Below are 16,875 nucleotides of genomic sequence, written 5' to 3' on the forward strand. Positions count from 1 at the left end.
AGGTTCCCAGAGAGGTTGCTTAAAATTGAGAAACACTATTCCAGGGCCTAAAATCTTTAACTTTTCAACTCACCCAAATACTTACAAAGGCACTATTTATAGCAGAGCGATTCTCATCCTTCCAATAATGGCCAAGAACATTCATATTAGTGGTTGTCCAACACTGTCTTGATTCTGCTTGAGATTTTCTGCTAGGTGGGGTAATCAACCCATCTTGTTAACACGGGACATTTCCCCCTGCTTCGGTCAGAAAGAGCTTGAATATCAGACAGTTCCTTTGGATGAGAAATGGGTTTTAAGATAGTCATTTTACACTGAATCACCAAAATTAAAATGCCACGTTAAAAAAAAAGCCTTCTGGAATGATTCCATGTGACACAAGAGGTGCAGTTTGAAACAAAATTGGTGCATCGGCGCCTTCTGCCTGGACCTTTATGAGTCTCGTTGATTTATGTTCTGTTTGTGCTTAATAGCCCAAATGTTTGGAATTTGGAGCAACATTTTTTAATAGAGGGAGAAAAATACAGATCTCAGATGGCATCAGTTTATCTCACTGCATTCTAAAGTGGCTTTAAATTAAATAAAGCGTTGTGGAATCGGGCAGCGTTGAGCTTCAGGGGTAGTGACTGTGGTCTAGACAACAGATTCCCTTGTATTTCGCCAGCAACTGTGGCTGGCATCTTCAGAGGCAAGGTGGTCTGCTACAACAATGCCCTTGCACAAATGATGTAAAAGGATGCAAATGGTGTAATTTGTCATTTAACAGGCATTCGGGAGCAACGGACACCCTTTCCCTTCCAGTTGATCTGTTAATTTGAGCTTTCGTTGTCCTGAGACTGAGCTATGTAATTATACCCATGATGTGCCCTGCCTGGAACTGAAACTTCGTATGGGATAGAACATGGAACATTCCCTGTCAAGTTGTATTTTCACAAATCCCATATACTGGACAAGGACGGGCTGTGAAACGGCTGCTGGTCTTAACTAGTCTGGGTCTCCCATCTCACTAAACAGTAATGAACTTTTTTTGTTTTGGCACAGTGCACTGTGTGGCTAGCGAATCTCGGGTTCTAAATCATGCCATCCAGATAGACCAAAAGGTTTCTGCTGGCTGATTTGATTAACCCTATATTAAGCTGCTAGGAACCGTCCCGCCTTTAGATGACACACTGGACTGTGGATAGGTAGCTTGGAAGCCAGGCCCCTCTGGCTGCTTATGGGAGGAGTGCGTGTGGTGCATTGATAAGTGCATGTGGTGCATGTAAACACAGTCTCGTGTTTTGCATGTGCCAGATCATGGTTTGTTTTAGCCAGTTTTTTTTTTAATGAATTAAAAGTAGCTGGTTTTGCACAATGCACTACCCAAACTGCACTGTGGCTTTGCCTGTTGTGTGAAGCGGCCAACCTCTGCATATATTTGTTATTTATTTGTTAGATGCGTACCACAGCTTGTCATTCATACCTCTTTTCCCCCATAATAACAGCCCTGTGAGGTAGGTTGGGCAGAGAGAGAGAGAGGTCCAAGGTCTTCCAGGAGCTTCCACAGCTGAGGGTAGACTTCAGCCAGGTCTCCCTGCTCCTCGCCCAACATCCTCACCCCTCCGCCACACTTCTCACACTACATTAGAGTTCGAGGTGGACTGTGTAATGCTCCCTACTCCTATTTTCCCCACAATAACCCTTTGAGGCAGTCTGGGCTGAGAGAAAGGGACTGTCCCATAGTCACGAAGGGGGCTTCAGTGGTTCGAGTGGACTTGAACCTGGGTCTCGCCGGGCCCTTGTCTGATGCCGTAGCTATTACACCTGTCCTGGCTCTCTCACTGTAGCCACCAGATGCAGGGCGTCGGGGGCCAGGGGTCCTGGCAAGCACTGGCTTCCTGGAGCGTGCCCTGGGCATTTGCCAGTTTTGCTCAGTTCCAAACACTAGCCAGCTCTTCTAGCCAAGATGGCAGTTACTGTCCGGGCATGAAATAAAACCACAGGGTTGCATCAGGCGATCCCAGCCGTCCTTGAGTTCGTTTCTGCTCTGGTCCCACTTCTCTTGAAGAGGCTGGTTAAAGGGAGTTGACTGTAGAGAAGCAGACGGGCAGCCTCTGTTTAACCTTTAGATAAGGAATACCATAAAGTCACTCGGATGCCCTCTTACATGCGCAAAGGTCGTGGGAATTCCAGGCTTGTTTTGAGCAGGTGCGCTTCTGTGGCTTGAAAAGCACTCCAGGTGTCCCAGGGCTTCACAGGTGGTGGTTTGACTGAGAGTCGTTTGAGCCACACGTATGTTTGGAGGTGAGGAAGATTCCCACATCTTTCCAAAGCCTTTCTCCATTTTGTCCCTTCCCTCCCTGTAATCTGGATAAATCATATTACTGTTCAATAAATCCAGTTGACGCTGAAACCATTTTCCCCCCCTTGGCACTGAAAATAAGGTTGGGGCCGGCTCTGCTTCTGGCTAAAGGTAGAGAGTAAGGAAGATGACTTGGATGGAAATAGGCAAGAACTATTACCTAGGCAGAGGGGAGCTGGACGTTCTTTAAGTCCAGAGCAACGAGATAGCATTTGAAAGTAGCTCAGGCAGATATCTTTGAGGACTCGAAGGGGGAGGAGGCGCAACACGATCAGACCTGCAAGGTTCTGTTATCATAGCCTTTCTCAACAAATGCAGTTTTAGCCTTCCTGGGCAGTTGATTTCCTGGTCTGGTCTGCCCAGTGAAACTGACACTATTTTTTTTTCCCCTTGAGAGACATCTCTGCCACTAACCCTTAACTTAGTTGATGTAATTTTCACCAACTTTGCTTAGGAGGTTGTTTGATCCTATTATTTTTTAGTAGGTAAATGAGGGTGTTAAAAGCCTAAGTGTTCACAGAAATCATGCTATTTCCTTCTGAAAGTTTTTAAAGTTGCAGGGCCTCATTTATTCTCCCTGATAGATCTTTATGTGATGCTGTATAGGAAGGAACAGGGTTGGTAAGAGTGTGTGGTTATAGTTGTGTTTGCAACACAGTGCAACCACAGATGAAGAGGTCTGGGCCCCCACCCCACCCTGCTGTCATCTCAGGGGTACATAATTTTCTTTCTTTCTTTTAGGATTTCAAGAATAAACTGGTATCATAGACAGGAGGCAGAACAATACCCAAAATAAAAAGATAAAATATGCTTGTACAGGTAGTCCTCGCTTAACAACCACAATTGAGACCAGAATTTTGGTTGTTAAGCAAAGTGGTCATTAAGTGAATCCGTCCTGATTTTACAGCCTTTTTTGCGGCAGTCATTAAGCAAACCACATGGTTGTTAAGCGAATTGTGCGGTTCCATGTTGATTTTGCTTGCCAGAAACTGGCTGGGAAAATCGAAAATGGTAATGGTCATAAATGCGAATCGGTTGCCAAGCACCCAAACTGTGATCATGTGAGCATGGGGATGCTGTGACAGTCGTAAGTGTGAGCACCGGTTGTAAGTCAGTTTTTTCAACACTGTCGTAAGTCTGAACCATCATTAAATGAATGGTCATTAAGTGAGGACTACCTGTAAAACATGATGGCTGTGGTTTTCTGCAGTCCCTTGAGAGTTTGGATTGTGATCATAACAACCCCCTCCCACAATTTACTGTTGAGCAGTAATGGTTATTCTCTCCCAGAACCCTGAAGCACATCCAGATCTGCAGTTTTAATCCTTATGGCCAGCTTTCTCCACTCTGCTGCCCTCTTCTCGTCCTCCAGTCCACATTTGGAGGGCACCAAGTAGAGAAGGGTCCTAGCTCTACAATGCAAATAGACTGTCTGGCTCCTTTTAATGTGTCACCGTAGGGGGACTGTGTTCAGGCAAACATTGCTTGGGAAAGGTTTTTCAGAAGGTGGAGTGCATATGAAGCGGTCAGTTGTTTTTAGAATATGAAGAGTGTGTCATCAAGGTGAATTTGTGACCAAGGTGAATTCAGTAAATTTGATTTTAATGGCAAAGCTCTCGTTTTGTGGGAGAGATTCAGATTAAAGAGCATGCTAATAGAATTTTATTGTTCTGTTTGCATGTAAAGAGAGGCCAATTTTCTCCCCCAGTTGCTTACTGTATGGCTTTGCTGATCTCACAAAGCTTTTCAGCAACAGAAAAGTTGATGAAATCTCTTCTGTTATTTCAGGAAATGCGGAGTGTGATTAAACACTCATTAAATTTCCATTTTGTTTTTGCACAGTGCTGTGAAATAAACATTTATAATACATCAGTATGGAACGAAGCAAATTGCTGCTGTAATTTTGAAACGTGCATGTATTTCAGACCTGCTGAGGATAGGCACAGCTGGTTTGAATTAAATGTTCTGTTGCCTGGTCCTGCTCTCTATTCCTCAGGAAGAGTTGGGCCCAAGAAGCTATAGCACAAATGCAGAAAGTGTTTGACTTCCTCTAAATTTGTGGTCGACCAATCTCCATTGGTGTTGGTGGTCAATACCGAGCACTATCCAGATGTATTCTTGCTTTTCTAAATTTGTGACAAATCAATCTCTGGTAGTACTGAGTGCCATCCAGATGTGACTTTGCTCTTCTAAGTGTGTGGAAGACTGGTCTCAGTTGGTGTTGATGCCAATGTTGAGCGCCATCCAGATGTGTTGGATTACAGTTTCCATCTGCCTCGGCCAGTCTGTGCAGAAATCTAGTGTTCAGAGAGCTGGTTCGCTTGGGCAGTGCTAGAACTGAATCAACGCTTTTTCAGTTCTTCAGGAAGACAGATCCAAAGAACCATGAGCCCCAGACCCATTTCAAACATAGCCTTTTCTTCCTTTCTTTTCAACTCACCACCCTCTGCTCACTCTCAGATGCCACGTGTATTAAGGGAGGTCCAGAAGTAGTTTGTAACACATGCTGTCAGGGTCAAAAGAGGGAAAATAGAACCAAAAAGAACCATTATCCTAAGCTGGCAGAAAGTTCTTGTATGAAATAAAGCCCTGTTTTCAATTTCAGTCCTTTTATTGTTGCTGTTGTCATCATTAACTTTAGTCTATTCTTCAGTGGCCTTGAAATGTCTAGATAAAACTTCAAATATTTCCCAAGATACCTGGAATGTTTGTTCCTTTTGAAAAAGGTGATACCATCAGGAGAATTTAAATTGTATGGCAGTTTGATATCATCTCCACTTCGACCTGTCTTTAACTGTTCGGAGTCGTTTGGGGCAAATAACGCACTCTTACCAGATTATGAATAATGCCACTTTGATTTTCTATTCTACTTGAAGATGAAATATGCCCAGCATACTGTTAACTGTTCCTCTGATATTTAAGAGCGTACATTAATGAAAGTTCAATAATTACATGTAGCTGAATTTAATTAAAGGCTGTGCACTTCAGCGATGCAACATGCATACATTCTGATAAGCTCTGCAAAAATTATTTGCGGTTTTATTTTTCAGCATTCAGTGCACATTTCATTATTGCCCTAAACCATGGAATTTCACAATAACTTTGTGAATTTCACAATATCTTTGTGAAATATTTTCCGTGTTGGAATTATCTAATCCTCGTATGAAAAAAAAACACTTCAAACCAGTTAGCTTCAGTAGTTGACTCTGACTGGACTTCTTGGAAAATTTCTCTTTAAAGAAAAAAGCCAGCTCCCTCTATACCTATGAACCAATTCTGATTGGTCCATGTTATCGCAAATTACAGAGGTGATTATTATCTAATACGACTTCATTGTATGTTTTTACCTTACTATATTTATTGTATTTTATATTTTTAAAGACGTTTCTTCAGCCCTGCGTAAGTTACAGATACCAGTAATAAGTCACTAACGTATGTTAGGGTCTAAACTTCCCTGCCATTTTATTGGTCGCTCTAATTTAAAGCAGAACACCTTCACATAGGAATGCCTGTCCAGTTCCATTAACATACCCTTATCAGTTCAGTTTCCTTAGTAATTCCCAACCGTATGTTGCAGAATCAGAGTTTTTAAGACACCGGTGTAAAATATTTCTACTGAGGGGATAATTGTATTGGACAAAGTAGATCCCAGGAATCCTTGTTGCGGATGCTGGGGCTCCTTCAGTCACATTACAGGGCAGAGGTGAATTTTTCAAGCATTCTTAGCAAGAGAAAAAAAGCAGCTGACTAAATATAAGGGCCTTGTCTGAAGCATGGCCAGCCAGTAAAGAAAGGGAAGAGGGGCATCTTCCTTCTCTCGCTGTAAACACTCGGAACGTCAAACCAATTGCTGACTGAAACAGAATATAAGCTTGTGGCAAAGCTTATCTCTTCTTTTGATAAAACGAGTTCCTGGAAACTAGAACAGGCAAGGCTGATACTGAGGGGCTGGCGAACTGGGCATCAGTGGGAGCAAAGTATGCATTTTGACCAAAAAAAAAATATATATGCATAATTCAAATAGCAAAATTGAGATTTGGATTTTGGAGTCAGATCTGTGGACAAGGATAGCAGGGTTAGGGTGTGGGCTGTTGCATTTGGAAATAGCTGGCCCTTTCATATTCCCCTGTTCTTTGGGGAGCATACGCTAATGAATTCCTGAATGATCTCAAGATACGCACTTTATTCCAAAGCATAAGCATACTTCGGTAAAAGACTTGTTAAGTCCACAAAGCTGCATATGTTTGAAATTGCAGCCATTTGCCTCTTAGTAATGTGTGTATGTGTCTGTTTAAAGAGAGGAGATGAAGAATCCGAGACCCGAGAGTTGCATAGCCGTGTTTGTTTATTTAGGCCCCTCCGCTTATGAACCACAGTGCTCGAAGGCTTGCCATATCTATAACAAGATTTTGATCTTACACTGGAATGACTCGGAGGCGGTCTCGGGGCAAGAGGAGACAAACTGTTAAAACTATAATTAGGATTCATATAAATAACAGATGAAAACAATATATACATACTGGCGTTTCCCCACGGGCTTAGAGCACAGCGTGCTTTTTTTCATTGGGCTACACGTAGCTGACTTGTTCTTCTGTTTTATCAACTTCATTCTCTGTGAGTAGCAGCGCGTCCAGCAGAATGGCTGACGAAGACTGGATGGGTGAGCTACAAAGCCGGTGGCTTTGGTACGCGACTGGATTAATCCCGTTGCGCATCCCGTGGTGCATCATAAAAAGCTTGGAGTTCTCGGTCACAGAGTTTTTGAACAAGAGTGTAGTGGAGGATTTCCGGCAGACGTTCCCAGGAGCTGAAGTCTGGTAGTTGCACGTGATGTACCTGCCAAAGGCTTCCCTGAATGTCTTATTGAAAAGGGTGTAGACCAGTGGATTCACACCTGAGGAGACATATCCAATCCAGACAAATATCTCCATAAGCATTTGAATAAATTCCTCACTGCAGGATTTGCACAGGACGGATGTGATGTTGGTTATGAAGAACGGACACCACATCAGCAAAAAGAGAAAGAACACAATCCCCAAGACCTTGGAAGCCCGTTGTTCATTGGTGATCGATTGAACTGACTTTTTCCCCATTGTAGACATCCTGCGTATTGGCAGCTCTTTGTTCCCGTTTGACAAAGATTTGTCCTTCCTAGAGCCGTCTAACATGGCTATTTTTTCCGGTGAGGATCCAGGTGTCATATCCCGCTGGAAAACTGTGGATATGGTACTCCAGGTCAAGTGTTGAGGTGGTTTGTTGATCAAGTAAGCTTTCTTGTGCAGGACCCGGATTGTGAGAAAGTAACTGACTACCATGATGGCCAGTGGCACAAAGAAGGCAGCTATTGAACCATACAGGATGAAGTCTCCGAAACGATCAGGCTTTAGCACACAAGTGAAGTTTTGAAACTTTTCGCTATTTTCCTCTATCCCACGAATTGGGATTGGAATAGCAATGCCTGGAAAGGAAACAGAAATCCAGTAAACTTCAGTCTATCCATATGTGGAAGTGGGGACTTCTGAATATTTTGAGGAGAGACACTGTGACGTGGGAACATCTGCAGATAGGAGCCCAAATGGTCCTCTGGATGAACACCCCTTACCCTATGAGAAATGGCTGCATCTGTTTTCTTTGAGATGTGTCGTCATCCAGAGGCTCAAAGCAGAGTAGCTTGAACATCGGTCTCATGTGCCATTATCAGAGGAGGAGCGGCAGTGGGACGAGGTTCTGTGGCATAACCAGCTCTTACCATCTCTAACTCTGGGATTCTGGGCTATGATTCCGACAATACCAAATGGCCTCCAGCTCCATGACTGGGGCAACATTGAGAGCCAAAGACTTGAGAGAAACAGGTATCAGAATTCAGGGGAGAGCACCATGGAAATCATACTTTTTTCTGAGGAATTGGGAGCTTCTCCTGGGCAGACCTGTACTCTGGTTTAGAATCATGAGCCCCAGGAGTTGCATGGGGGTTAGGAAGCTTCTTCTATAAAAGCTTCTTTTTGAGACCAACCAGGTGCTAGCGCAGTGTTTCTCAACCTTGGCAACGTTAAGCTGTGTGGACTTCAACTCCCAGAATTCCCCAGCCAGCATGCACTGGCTCAGGAATTCTGAGAGTTGAAGTCCACACAGCTTAACGTTGCCAAGGTTGAGAAACACTGTGCTAGAGCAGCGTAAGGGTGTCCCCAGCTTACATCCTCTGTGCTGTATTGAAATCTACTGCAACAACTTTAGTTAACTGATAAGGGGTAAAGACTCCAAATGCAGAAATAATGGATTTAAAGCCTCATAATTTATTTTCAAAGGGACGCGGTGGCGCTGCGGGTTAAACCGCTGAGCTGCTGAGCTGGCCGATCGGAAGGTCGGCGGTTCGAATCCGCGTGACGGGGTGAGCTCCCGTTGCTAGTCCCAGCTCCTGCCAACCTAGCAGTTCGAAAACATGCCAATGTGAGTCAATCGATAGGTACCGCTTCGGCGGGAAGGTAACGGCGTTCCGAGTCGTCATGCAGGCCACATGACCACGGAAGTGTCTACGGACAAACGCCGGCTCTTCGGCTTTGAAACGGAGATGAGCACCGCCCCCTAGAGTCAGACACGACTGGACTTAATGTCAAGGGAAACCTAATTTATTATAGCAAGAGCATTTTCAAGTTGGTTTCTAATCATTAGAGCAAGGCATCAAATCACAATTACAGGGACTTTGCAAATCCACCATTAGACTGGAAAGGATAAATTAAGTAACCAGCTAGTGCCCCAAAATGTTACCCTGAAATAGCTCCAGTGAATTTTGGCATGCAGAACATAAGTTCCCCCAACACTGCCCACCTAAGTTTCTGGGGTAATTTGCAGATACCTAGCCAAGCTCCCCAGTTCTGAGACTGAGACATATCTAGAAAGAAAGTGAGAATGCCACCTTCTCAAAATTCCCAGACATGTGAGTCTCCCGTCTTCCTGCATTTTGATGGCCATTACTGAACATATTTGTGGTTTCTGCAGAGCTGACCCAGCTAGTAAGCAAACTGCATCTTGAGCCTCTCTAGCTCAGCAGGGATAGCCCCTGGCATTTTCACTGTAATGAGACCCGTTTGAGATGGTTTAGGGATTTATGGTATCTTGGACCCTTATTGAATGTCAAACCGTATCTGCTCTCAAAATTGGCAGTTGGATCATCTCTTTTGATCTCTTGCTTAATTGTTGGATGATCCTGGAGTTACTGTAATAATCAGAAAAGTCTTGTCAAAAGTCCTGAAATTTTGAGAAGTCACTCTTGTGAGACTGAGTGCATTAAATGATTGACAAGGAAATGGTGTGCATAGTATCACAATAGGCAGACATTAAAAGATTGATTCTAAGTGCCGTGCCTTATTGACTACTTCCTCTCGTTGACTTCAGAAGTTATCTATTGTTGAATTTACTTTCTCAGGAAGCAGTGGGGTTCTTTATCTTGGGTGAAGTGGTTGGCCAAGTGGGCAGTGTTGTTTTTCATCCTCCACTGTCAGCAGAATAACTGATCTGGAGGTCACTTTTACCGAGTTGGATATGATTTGCTGTAAATGAATCTTCTGCTATCTGCCTCTTGGGTTTTAGAGACATTGCCAGCCAGCAGCTTTGAATCATTAATTCAGATTCACTGATCTCTTCACTTTGGGAGTTGCAGCCTCCCAAACACTTCTACCGCCATCTTGTTGGGAGAGACTTTTTCCATCTTGGCAATAAATGTCACAGCCTTCATCAGAAAGAGAGAAGAAGCTGTCAGGGGCCATTCTGCTTCTCTGGTTTAGTCCTTTTAAGATTCAGAGTATGTCAGCAGTGACATCTTTCTCTGGAAGGACCTTCATGGGTAACGGCTGAGACTTCTGTGAATTGAACCAGAAGGGCACCTGGAAAGGCTGCATTAGAGCCTGTTTTCTGGCCTTGGATTAGTGTCTCCAAAAGAAGCCAATGTTTTGATTTCCCTGTGCTTAGCAGTGTGTGAATTCTGTTCCAGAAGCCCACCACATGTAGAAGGAAGATCTACAAGCAGCTTTGTATGATTCTGAGGGATTTTTTAATGTGTTATCCTGTTGCATTAAGCTCCAAATATTTTGGTCTGAGACCCATCTTAGTAAAGCTACACGAGGGCTCCCTACAGCTGTCAGGAGAAACAAGAAGACATGGTAACATCACTCTTTGAGACAGACAGGTAATATAAAACAACTATATTGAGCAGGCTGTTTCAAAACACTGAGGATGTGACTCTGTTTTTCCTGCTTTTGACTCCAGTTTCAATTCAGAGTCCCAGCATTGCTCTTAAGCATGGAGAGTGGGGACTTAATCTGAGCAAATAAGCAGAGACTGGCTCTCACTTCTGAGACTGGCCATTTCATTGTGCAGTGTTACGCTCCTTTTTCCCCATCCCACCTCCAGTGCTATTTCATAACTTCAAACTCTTTGTTAACCAGTTTTCCCTTCTGTGCTTGCACATACCTATTGAGATCAGCCACACCACTGTTATTTTGATAAGTGTTGTAGCCCGTGAGTTGTACTGGCTGGCCTGGATCGGCTTTTTTATGGCAACGTAACGGTCCAGTGAGATGGCGCAGAGGTGCATAATGGATGCCGTAGAAAAGAGGACGTCGAGGAACAGCCAGGCAGGGCAGAGGACCCGTGGAAGCGGCCAGGGCTTTTCTGAAACAGCACAGAGAAGGATCAGAATGTTTCGGGGGTGGGGAGGGAGGGTGGGAGCGAAACATCTTACTATAAAAGCCCTTTCGTAGGGAGCGCGTTTAGCCAATTACGTGCTGAACTTCATCAAGTCCTTCTAGTTTATCTGGCAGCGTTTTTAAACTTACTTTAACAAGCAACATACTCCCTTCCTCCATAGGAAGGGGACTCCTCTTCTGAGATCCGACGAGTACTCACACTGTCTAAAAATAGAACATTGTGTTTTTCTGCAGAACTCTGATCAAGTGCAGATTTCATATCCCTATTCAGCAGCTAAGATTTCTTGAATCATGTGTGGGCCTTCCCCTAAACCCCCATTTAATAGAGGCTCACCACACCGTCCGCCAAAAAAATCTGGAGGATTCTGGTGATGGCTTTTCTGACTAATACATGTCATTAGAAGGTCTGAGCTTTCGTGAGTGGCAGTTGGGTCTAAGCGGCGAAAGGTTAGCCCTGATGTGTCCTATGCGTTTGCAGTGCGTGTGTATGTATTTGAGCAACACTGCCCTGTTAATGCAATTCTTATAGAGGCTTTGCTGACTTTAAGAGTTGGTGAGAATGCGTTGTCTTGCTTCAACGCACGAACGGTTTTCCTTTTCAGTGTCTTCAGAGCCGAGCTCTGAATCTGTAAGGTTCAAGTTAGTCAGTTGCAGCAACACTTGAAGACTAAGCAAACCGTGATAGTATAAAAGTCCATGACCCATGGAAGCTGATGCCATAATAAACGTGCTTGTTATTTAAGGCACCACAAAATGGTTAGAATTCTTTATTGCCGCAACCCGCTCTTGAAGGATGTATTGTGATCCTCTCAGGTTGTTAGATTAAGGATCAAGAGCATCATCCCTACATTATCCAGCCCAATGCAGTTTTTACTACTTAGTGGGCCAGATTTGTGTTTTATTGTTTATCTGCTGAATTCGTTCATGCCTTTCCACCCAGACCTCAAGGCTTCAAATTATCTTCAGATTCTTACCTCAGAAATGAGTAAGATGAGCTGATGCCCATCAGTGGGAATCAGAGTGAGTTTGAGGACAGAAGGTATCAGAAAACTCTTAACTGAATCAATGCTTTGCATGATTCACGTGCAGGTCTTTGCTCAGGTACATACTAACCCAGGAAATGCACTTCTTCTCCCTTAAAACCTTTGTTGGATGATCAGAATCCGGTACTTACCAAACAATAGAGTAAGCAGGGCTATTGGCATCACAAAGAGTCCAACCAGCAAATCCGCCACAGCCAGAGACATGAGGAAGTAGTTGGTGGCATATTGTAACTTTTTCTCCAGAGATACAGCCAGTATGACAAGAATATTTCCTCCAATGGTGGGTATGATGACCATCAGGGTGAGCAGAGCGGCCCAGCGTAGTATATTCCACTCCCCAGAGTTGGGCTGCACAGATCCATTTCTGAGGTCAGTTGCGTTCAAAGGCAAGACCATTTTGGTGACCAGGAGAACGGACTTAGAGTTTGTACATTACTTAAGCATTTCACAGCTTCTAGGGACTTGGTCTTCCTACGCAGCCCGGTATGATCGTGGTGAAAGATCAGCATGATGTAAATGTCTCATCTGCTCCTGCACGAGGTCCTGCTCCAATCAGTGCTATCCCCGGTTTTCTGCCCTTGTCCTTCCTTAGATAGCCATGTAAATTTTAAAAATGAGGCAAATTTAAACATGTGCGCTGGCTAGCGTTGGCCCATTTGTGTTTATAGACCCTCGCAGTTGGGCTGATTGTGAAAAAGAACTCTTTAAAGATCAATAATTGTTGAAGAGGGGGTAGCAAGTAACTGCGTCTTTGCTTACGGCATCAGGATTCAGAAGTTGTATTGGAGATACCTCTGTAGGTAATAAAAACATTGTTTTTTAATTGAGGTGCTGGAATTATTACACAGAAATGTAAGTTTGGTTTTCGTTGAAATAACCTGTCTTATCTAAAGTTTGATCGTTATAATCTGATTTGTTGCAAAATAAATTGGTTTAGTTTTTCTCTCCTTTTCCTCAGTAGTTGACATGTGAAAATCCATTTTTTTTCTGTTGAATTTGTTTTTTGGGGGAAAAGGTTACAATCCACATTTTTTTTTTTTTTTGGTGGAAAAATAGGCCAGAGTACAAGTAACATTTCAGGAGAAGATTATTGACACTAAAACTATAATTCTATGCCTATTGGTTCATAAGTAATTCTTTTTTACATTCCATGGGGCTTACTCCAGGTAAGTGAATGTGGCTTTCCACCCTAAAACTATTGTTGTTGTTGTTAGTTGTTCATCTGGCTTGGAAAATAATAATTACTGGCCAGAGCTGGGTTGCGGATCCTTGAATGAAGTGTTAATCCTAGACTTAAGCCTTCTCCACAATGAATCTGCAGTGGACCCTGTTCCCACATTCTTTCCTGTAATGAACGTAAATTTCCCTTCAGACTTTCATCTTTGCCCATTATTTTGACAGGCTTTTCAGCACCCCAAGTTTGATCTGATTCTTATTCTGCATTCTCATAACAAGAATTACTACCAGTAGCTTGGAATAAGCAAAGTCTTACCTTGACTTTATTTTTCCTCTCTCTGGAGTTTAGAAGAATTCTCTTGGTACTTGGACTGTAGACATTTCTCCAAAGTGTTGTGTGTATCTGCGTGCTCCTGGTTTATAACACCCTGGATTTTTCAGAATGCCTTGAAATTGCCCTGCTTTCTTCAAAGCCACCCACTCACTCTTGCAACTGAAATTTCTAGTGCGGTCAGCTTCACTTTGTGACGAAGCTTCTGATTGCTTTCTGGTGTCAAGTAGAGGAGGAGGAGGAGAGCAGCCTGAATCAGAGCTTCCCTCCCCTTGTCCGGCTGTCATTTCTTTCAGTAATTCCTACGTACTTGATCAGTCCCTCAATGCTTCCCAGCCCTTCCTCGCATCTCGCGCGCCGCCCGGCTTTCTCTCTGTCCACTGGCTCAATTTACAGCCTGCCGGTATCATCTGGTGATTGAGACTCGTTCCATGGCTCCAGCTTCAGCGCTTAAAAGCAAAATAACAAACGACTCAGCAGAGGTTTCCGCCACCTCTTCCCTTTTGTGCCTCGTTTGGGGTGTTTTTTTGGCACCAGGGAAAGAGCGCACTGTACTTTTTTGTCCACATGTGCAGCCTTCAGCCCTTCTCTGCAGTTTCAGTGAGCTAGTGAACAACCATTTCTTTTGGCAGGGAATAAATTGCTGCTGCTTTTCAGAATGGGGCATTATACCTGCACCCAAACGCAAGCTAGTCCTTGGTTGCAGCAGAAGCAGTTCAAATGATGCCCTATACTTAAGAAAAATACCCTTTGGAATGGTAACCTGCTCAGCCTTGTGACTTGTACAACCCATGCCAGTGCCCACTCTGAGCAATGTTTGGTTGGTCCTTTACAGATGGGACACTGAGGCTGCAAGGTGGAAGGGTGCCCAACATCCTGGATGAAGTTTATGAAGATAATCCAGAAATATAGTATGCTTTTACCAGACATTGATCCTAAAGATACTGCTTAGAAGTCGGTGAATTGATTTCTCTGCAATTTCTGCCCAGCCGAATAGGAAGAAAAAGGAATGGGGGGGGGGGCGGAACCAAAAGTGTGGCATTTAACTTGAGGAAGTGCTTATTTTAGCTAATTGCCGCTCTGTGTGATAAGGAGCTTGGACAAAGCTCAAAAGCAAACCAGGTCTAAGCTCAGATTTAGGCTTTAAATATAAACCATGTTTAAAACAAGGCTTTGGTCATAAACCACCCTCAATCCATGGTTTCAAACTGGGGTTTGTCATCAAATATTTGTTTCCTAAATTATTTATTTTTAAAATACCTACTTTTCATCAGTACAGTTAAGTCCAAAGCAGATAACAATTAGAAAATAATGTATAGTAAATTAAAGAGAATTAAAACAATCGTTGAATAAAATGACTGAAACAATGGGGAACTTTCAGTTATGAACAGCTTGAAAACTATGATACAGGACAACGTCAGATGGGTGAGGAGGCACAGCTGAACTTTGGATGCGTAGCACCTTCAGTCTTAAGTTGATGCCAGCTTAGGAGGTCCAACATTAACTGTATCTAAACTGTGGTTTGCCATTCAGGATACGTTTTGATGTTTAAAGTAGTCCAATTTGGGCAAAACAATTCCTGATGTTGTGTTTTGTGTGAACTAGCCTAGATGTTAACCCCACTGTTAGAAGCAGTTTTGGCTGCTAGTTACAGAGAAACTCAAGGATTCCGTTGACTTTGACGAACCTATCTTGGAAGCTTCCGGTGGGGTTTAATGTCTGTGGCGCTGCGGGTTAAACCGCTGAGCTGTCGATCGGAAGGTCGGCGGTTCGAAACCGCGCGGCGGGGTGAGCTCCCGTTGCTCGTCCCAGCTCCTGCACACCAAGCAGTTCGAAAACATGCAAATGTGAGTAGATTAATTGGTACCACTTCGGCGGGAAGGTAACGGCGTTCCGTGAGTCATGCTGGCCACATGACCCGGAAGTGTCTATGACAACGCCGGCTCCAAGGCTTTGAAACGGAGATGAGCACCGCCCCCTAGAGTCGGACACGACTGGACTTTACGTCAAGGGAAACCTTTACCTTTACCTACTGTGAAATTAGAACCCTGAATTAGATTGATCTTATCGCAACACTTGATCGGCTTAGCAGAAGATGCTGCTGTAGCACAACCATCAGGATCTGTCGGGGGGTGGTTAAAACAGGTAAAATGACAGTTGTAGCATTGAAGTGGAAGCCTTGCCCCTATCGTGTGTGCGCACGGAGTAGGGCACTGCCATCTTGCCTGCTTGATACTCACCCACCTACCTCCCATGGATGCTGTGGAGCACAACTGGTCTGTGATTTGTGAAATTCCATAATAGGAAGATGTGACGACTGGCCACCAATGCTTTAAAAAGGAATAAGGCAGAGTCCAGGATTCTTGGTCTCTTGTTCGCTATTAGCCAGGTTTAGGTGCAGATGCGCCTGGGGAAACTTTTTGCTGGGAGACAAACTGCCAGAAAGGACCATTTCCTTCATGTGCTGCTGCTGAACTTTGTGGAGATTGTACATAAACCAGGACGCTCAGTCAGTTGGCCTTTTTCTTCTCCAGCTGGGCTCTTGCATTTAAAGAAGATAGGAATTCCAGAGATGTATTCTTGAAAGGGGCTGGGCAAATAACAGTGACCAGAATATTTGGGTGAAAGTTAAAGATATTGCAAGCTATTCTTCGAGGTGGGGTCTATGAGAGATCCCAATATGAGTAGGATTAACGTGAAGGGGGGGAAAAGCTTCATATAGGTAGCTTGGGAAGTTTAGGAGGTTGTTTTTTTTTTTTAACTTACATTGCGTTATCCAGACTTCTGGCTCGGTGCATTAGCGCTGTCTTTTTCTTCCATATCTGAAGAACTGTACAGCTGATGTTAGACTAAGAATTCAGCAGATCATTTTTTAACAGGGGAGAAAAGTGTGTCTTAAACTTTTTTTCCCCAAGAGGCAGAACTTTGTGTGTGACCCTCCAGAGGAAATGATTAGTGAAAACTAGACTAGACCAGATTGTACATACAGTTTTGCAGTGAAATAAAAATCCCTCTGATATAAACTTGTACACGCTGCTCTCTCGAGTAAAATATGCTAAATAAAAATGTAACCACAAGTTCTCCGTTGTTTTCATCCCCTACACATTTACCTAGCAATTGTCAATCCAGCTTTATTTAAACAGAAACCAGCTGTATAATTAGTAGCAAGTTAAAATATTCAGAACATTTCAAAGATTGTAAGTTGATTTGGAAATCAAGAGGTGAGAAGCTTAAAGAACAAATGGCAGTGTTCAAAGCATTGCAGGGATGTGGTAAAAGCAA

General features: G+C 43.6%; 2 protein-coding genes across 2 annotated transcripts in view; one reads left to right on the forward strand and one right to left on the reverse strand.

Annotated features, from left to right (window-relative positions):
* PSMD1 (proteasome 26S subunit, non-ATPase 1) overlaps positions 1-16,875 on the forward strand; it is a 110,630-nt gene that overhangs the window by 44,778 nt on the left and 48,977 nt on the right. The gene's annotated exons all lie outside the window — the stretch shown is intronic.
* On the reverse strand, positions 6,396-12,887 carry HTR2B (5-hydroxytryptamine receptor 2B). Its single transcript, XM_063306285.1, has 3 exons — positions 12,218-12,887; positions 10,808-11,008; positions 6,396-7,799 (listed from the first exon to the last, which is right to left on the reverse strand). The coding sequence occupies exons 1-3, from the start codon at positions 12,480-12,482 to the stop codon at positions 6,910-6,912; spliced, it is 1,356 nt and encodes a 451-aa protein (XP_063162355.1). The 5' UTR covers positions 12,483-12,887; the 3' UTR covers positions 6,396-6,909.

This window comes from Candoia aspera, chromosome 6, assembly GCF_035149785.1.
Source record: "Candoia aspera isolate rCanAsp1 chromosome 6, rCanAsp1.hap2, whole genome shotgun sequence".
Lineage (NCBI taxonomy): Eukaryota > Metazoa > Chordata > Lepidosauria > Squamata > Boidae > Candoia > Candoia aspera.

Coding starts and splice junctions, on each gene's coding strand:
- HTR2B (XM_063306285.1), bottom strand. CDS start 12,482: ATGGTCTTGCCTTTGAACGCAACTGACCTCAGAAATGGATCTGTGCAG. Junction 11,009..12,217: donor CCTGCTTACTCTATTGTTTG/GTAAGTACCGGA, acceptor GTGCTGTTTCAG/AAAAGCCCTGGCCGCTTCCA. Junction 7,800..10,807: donor GGTGTGGCTGATCTCAATAG/GTATGTGCAAGC, acceptor TTTCCTTTCCAG/GCATTGCTATTCCAATCCCA.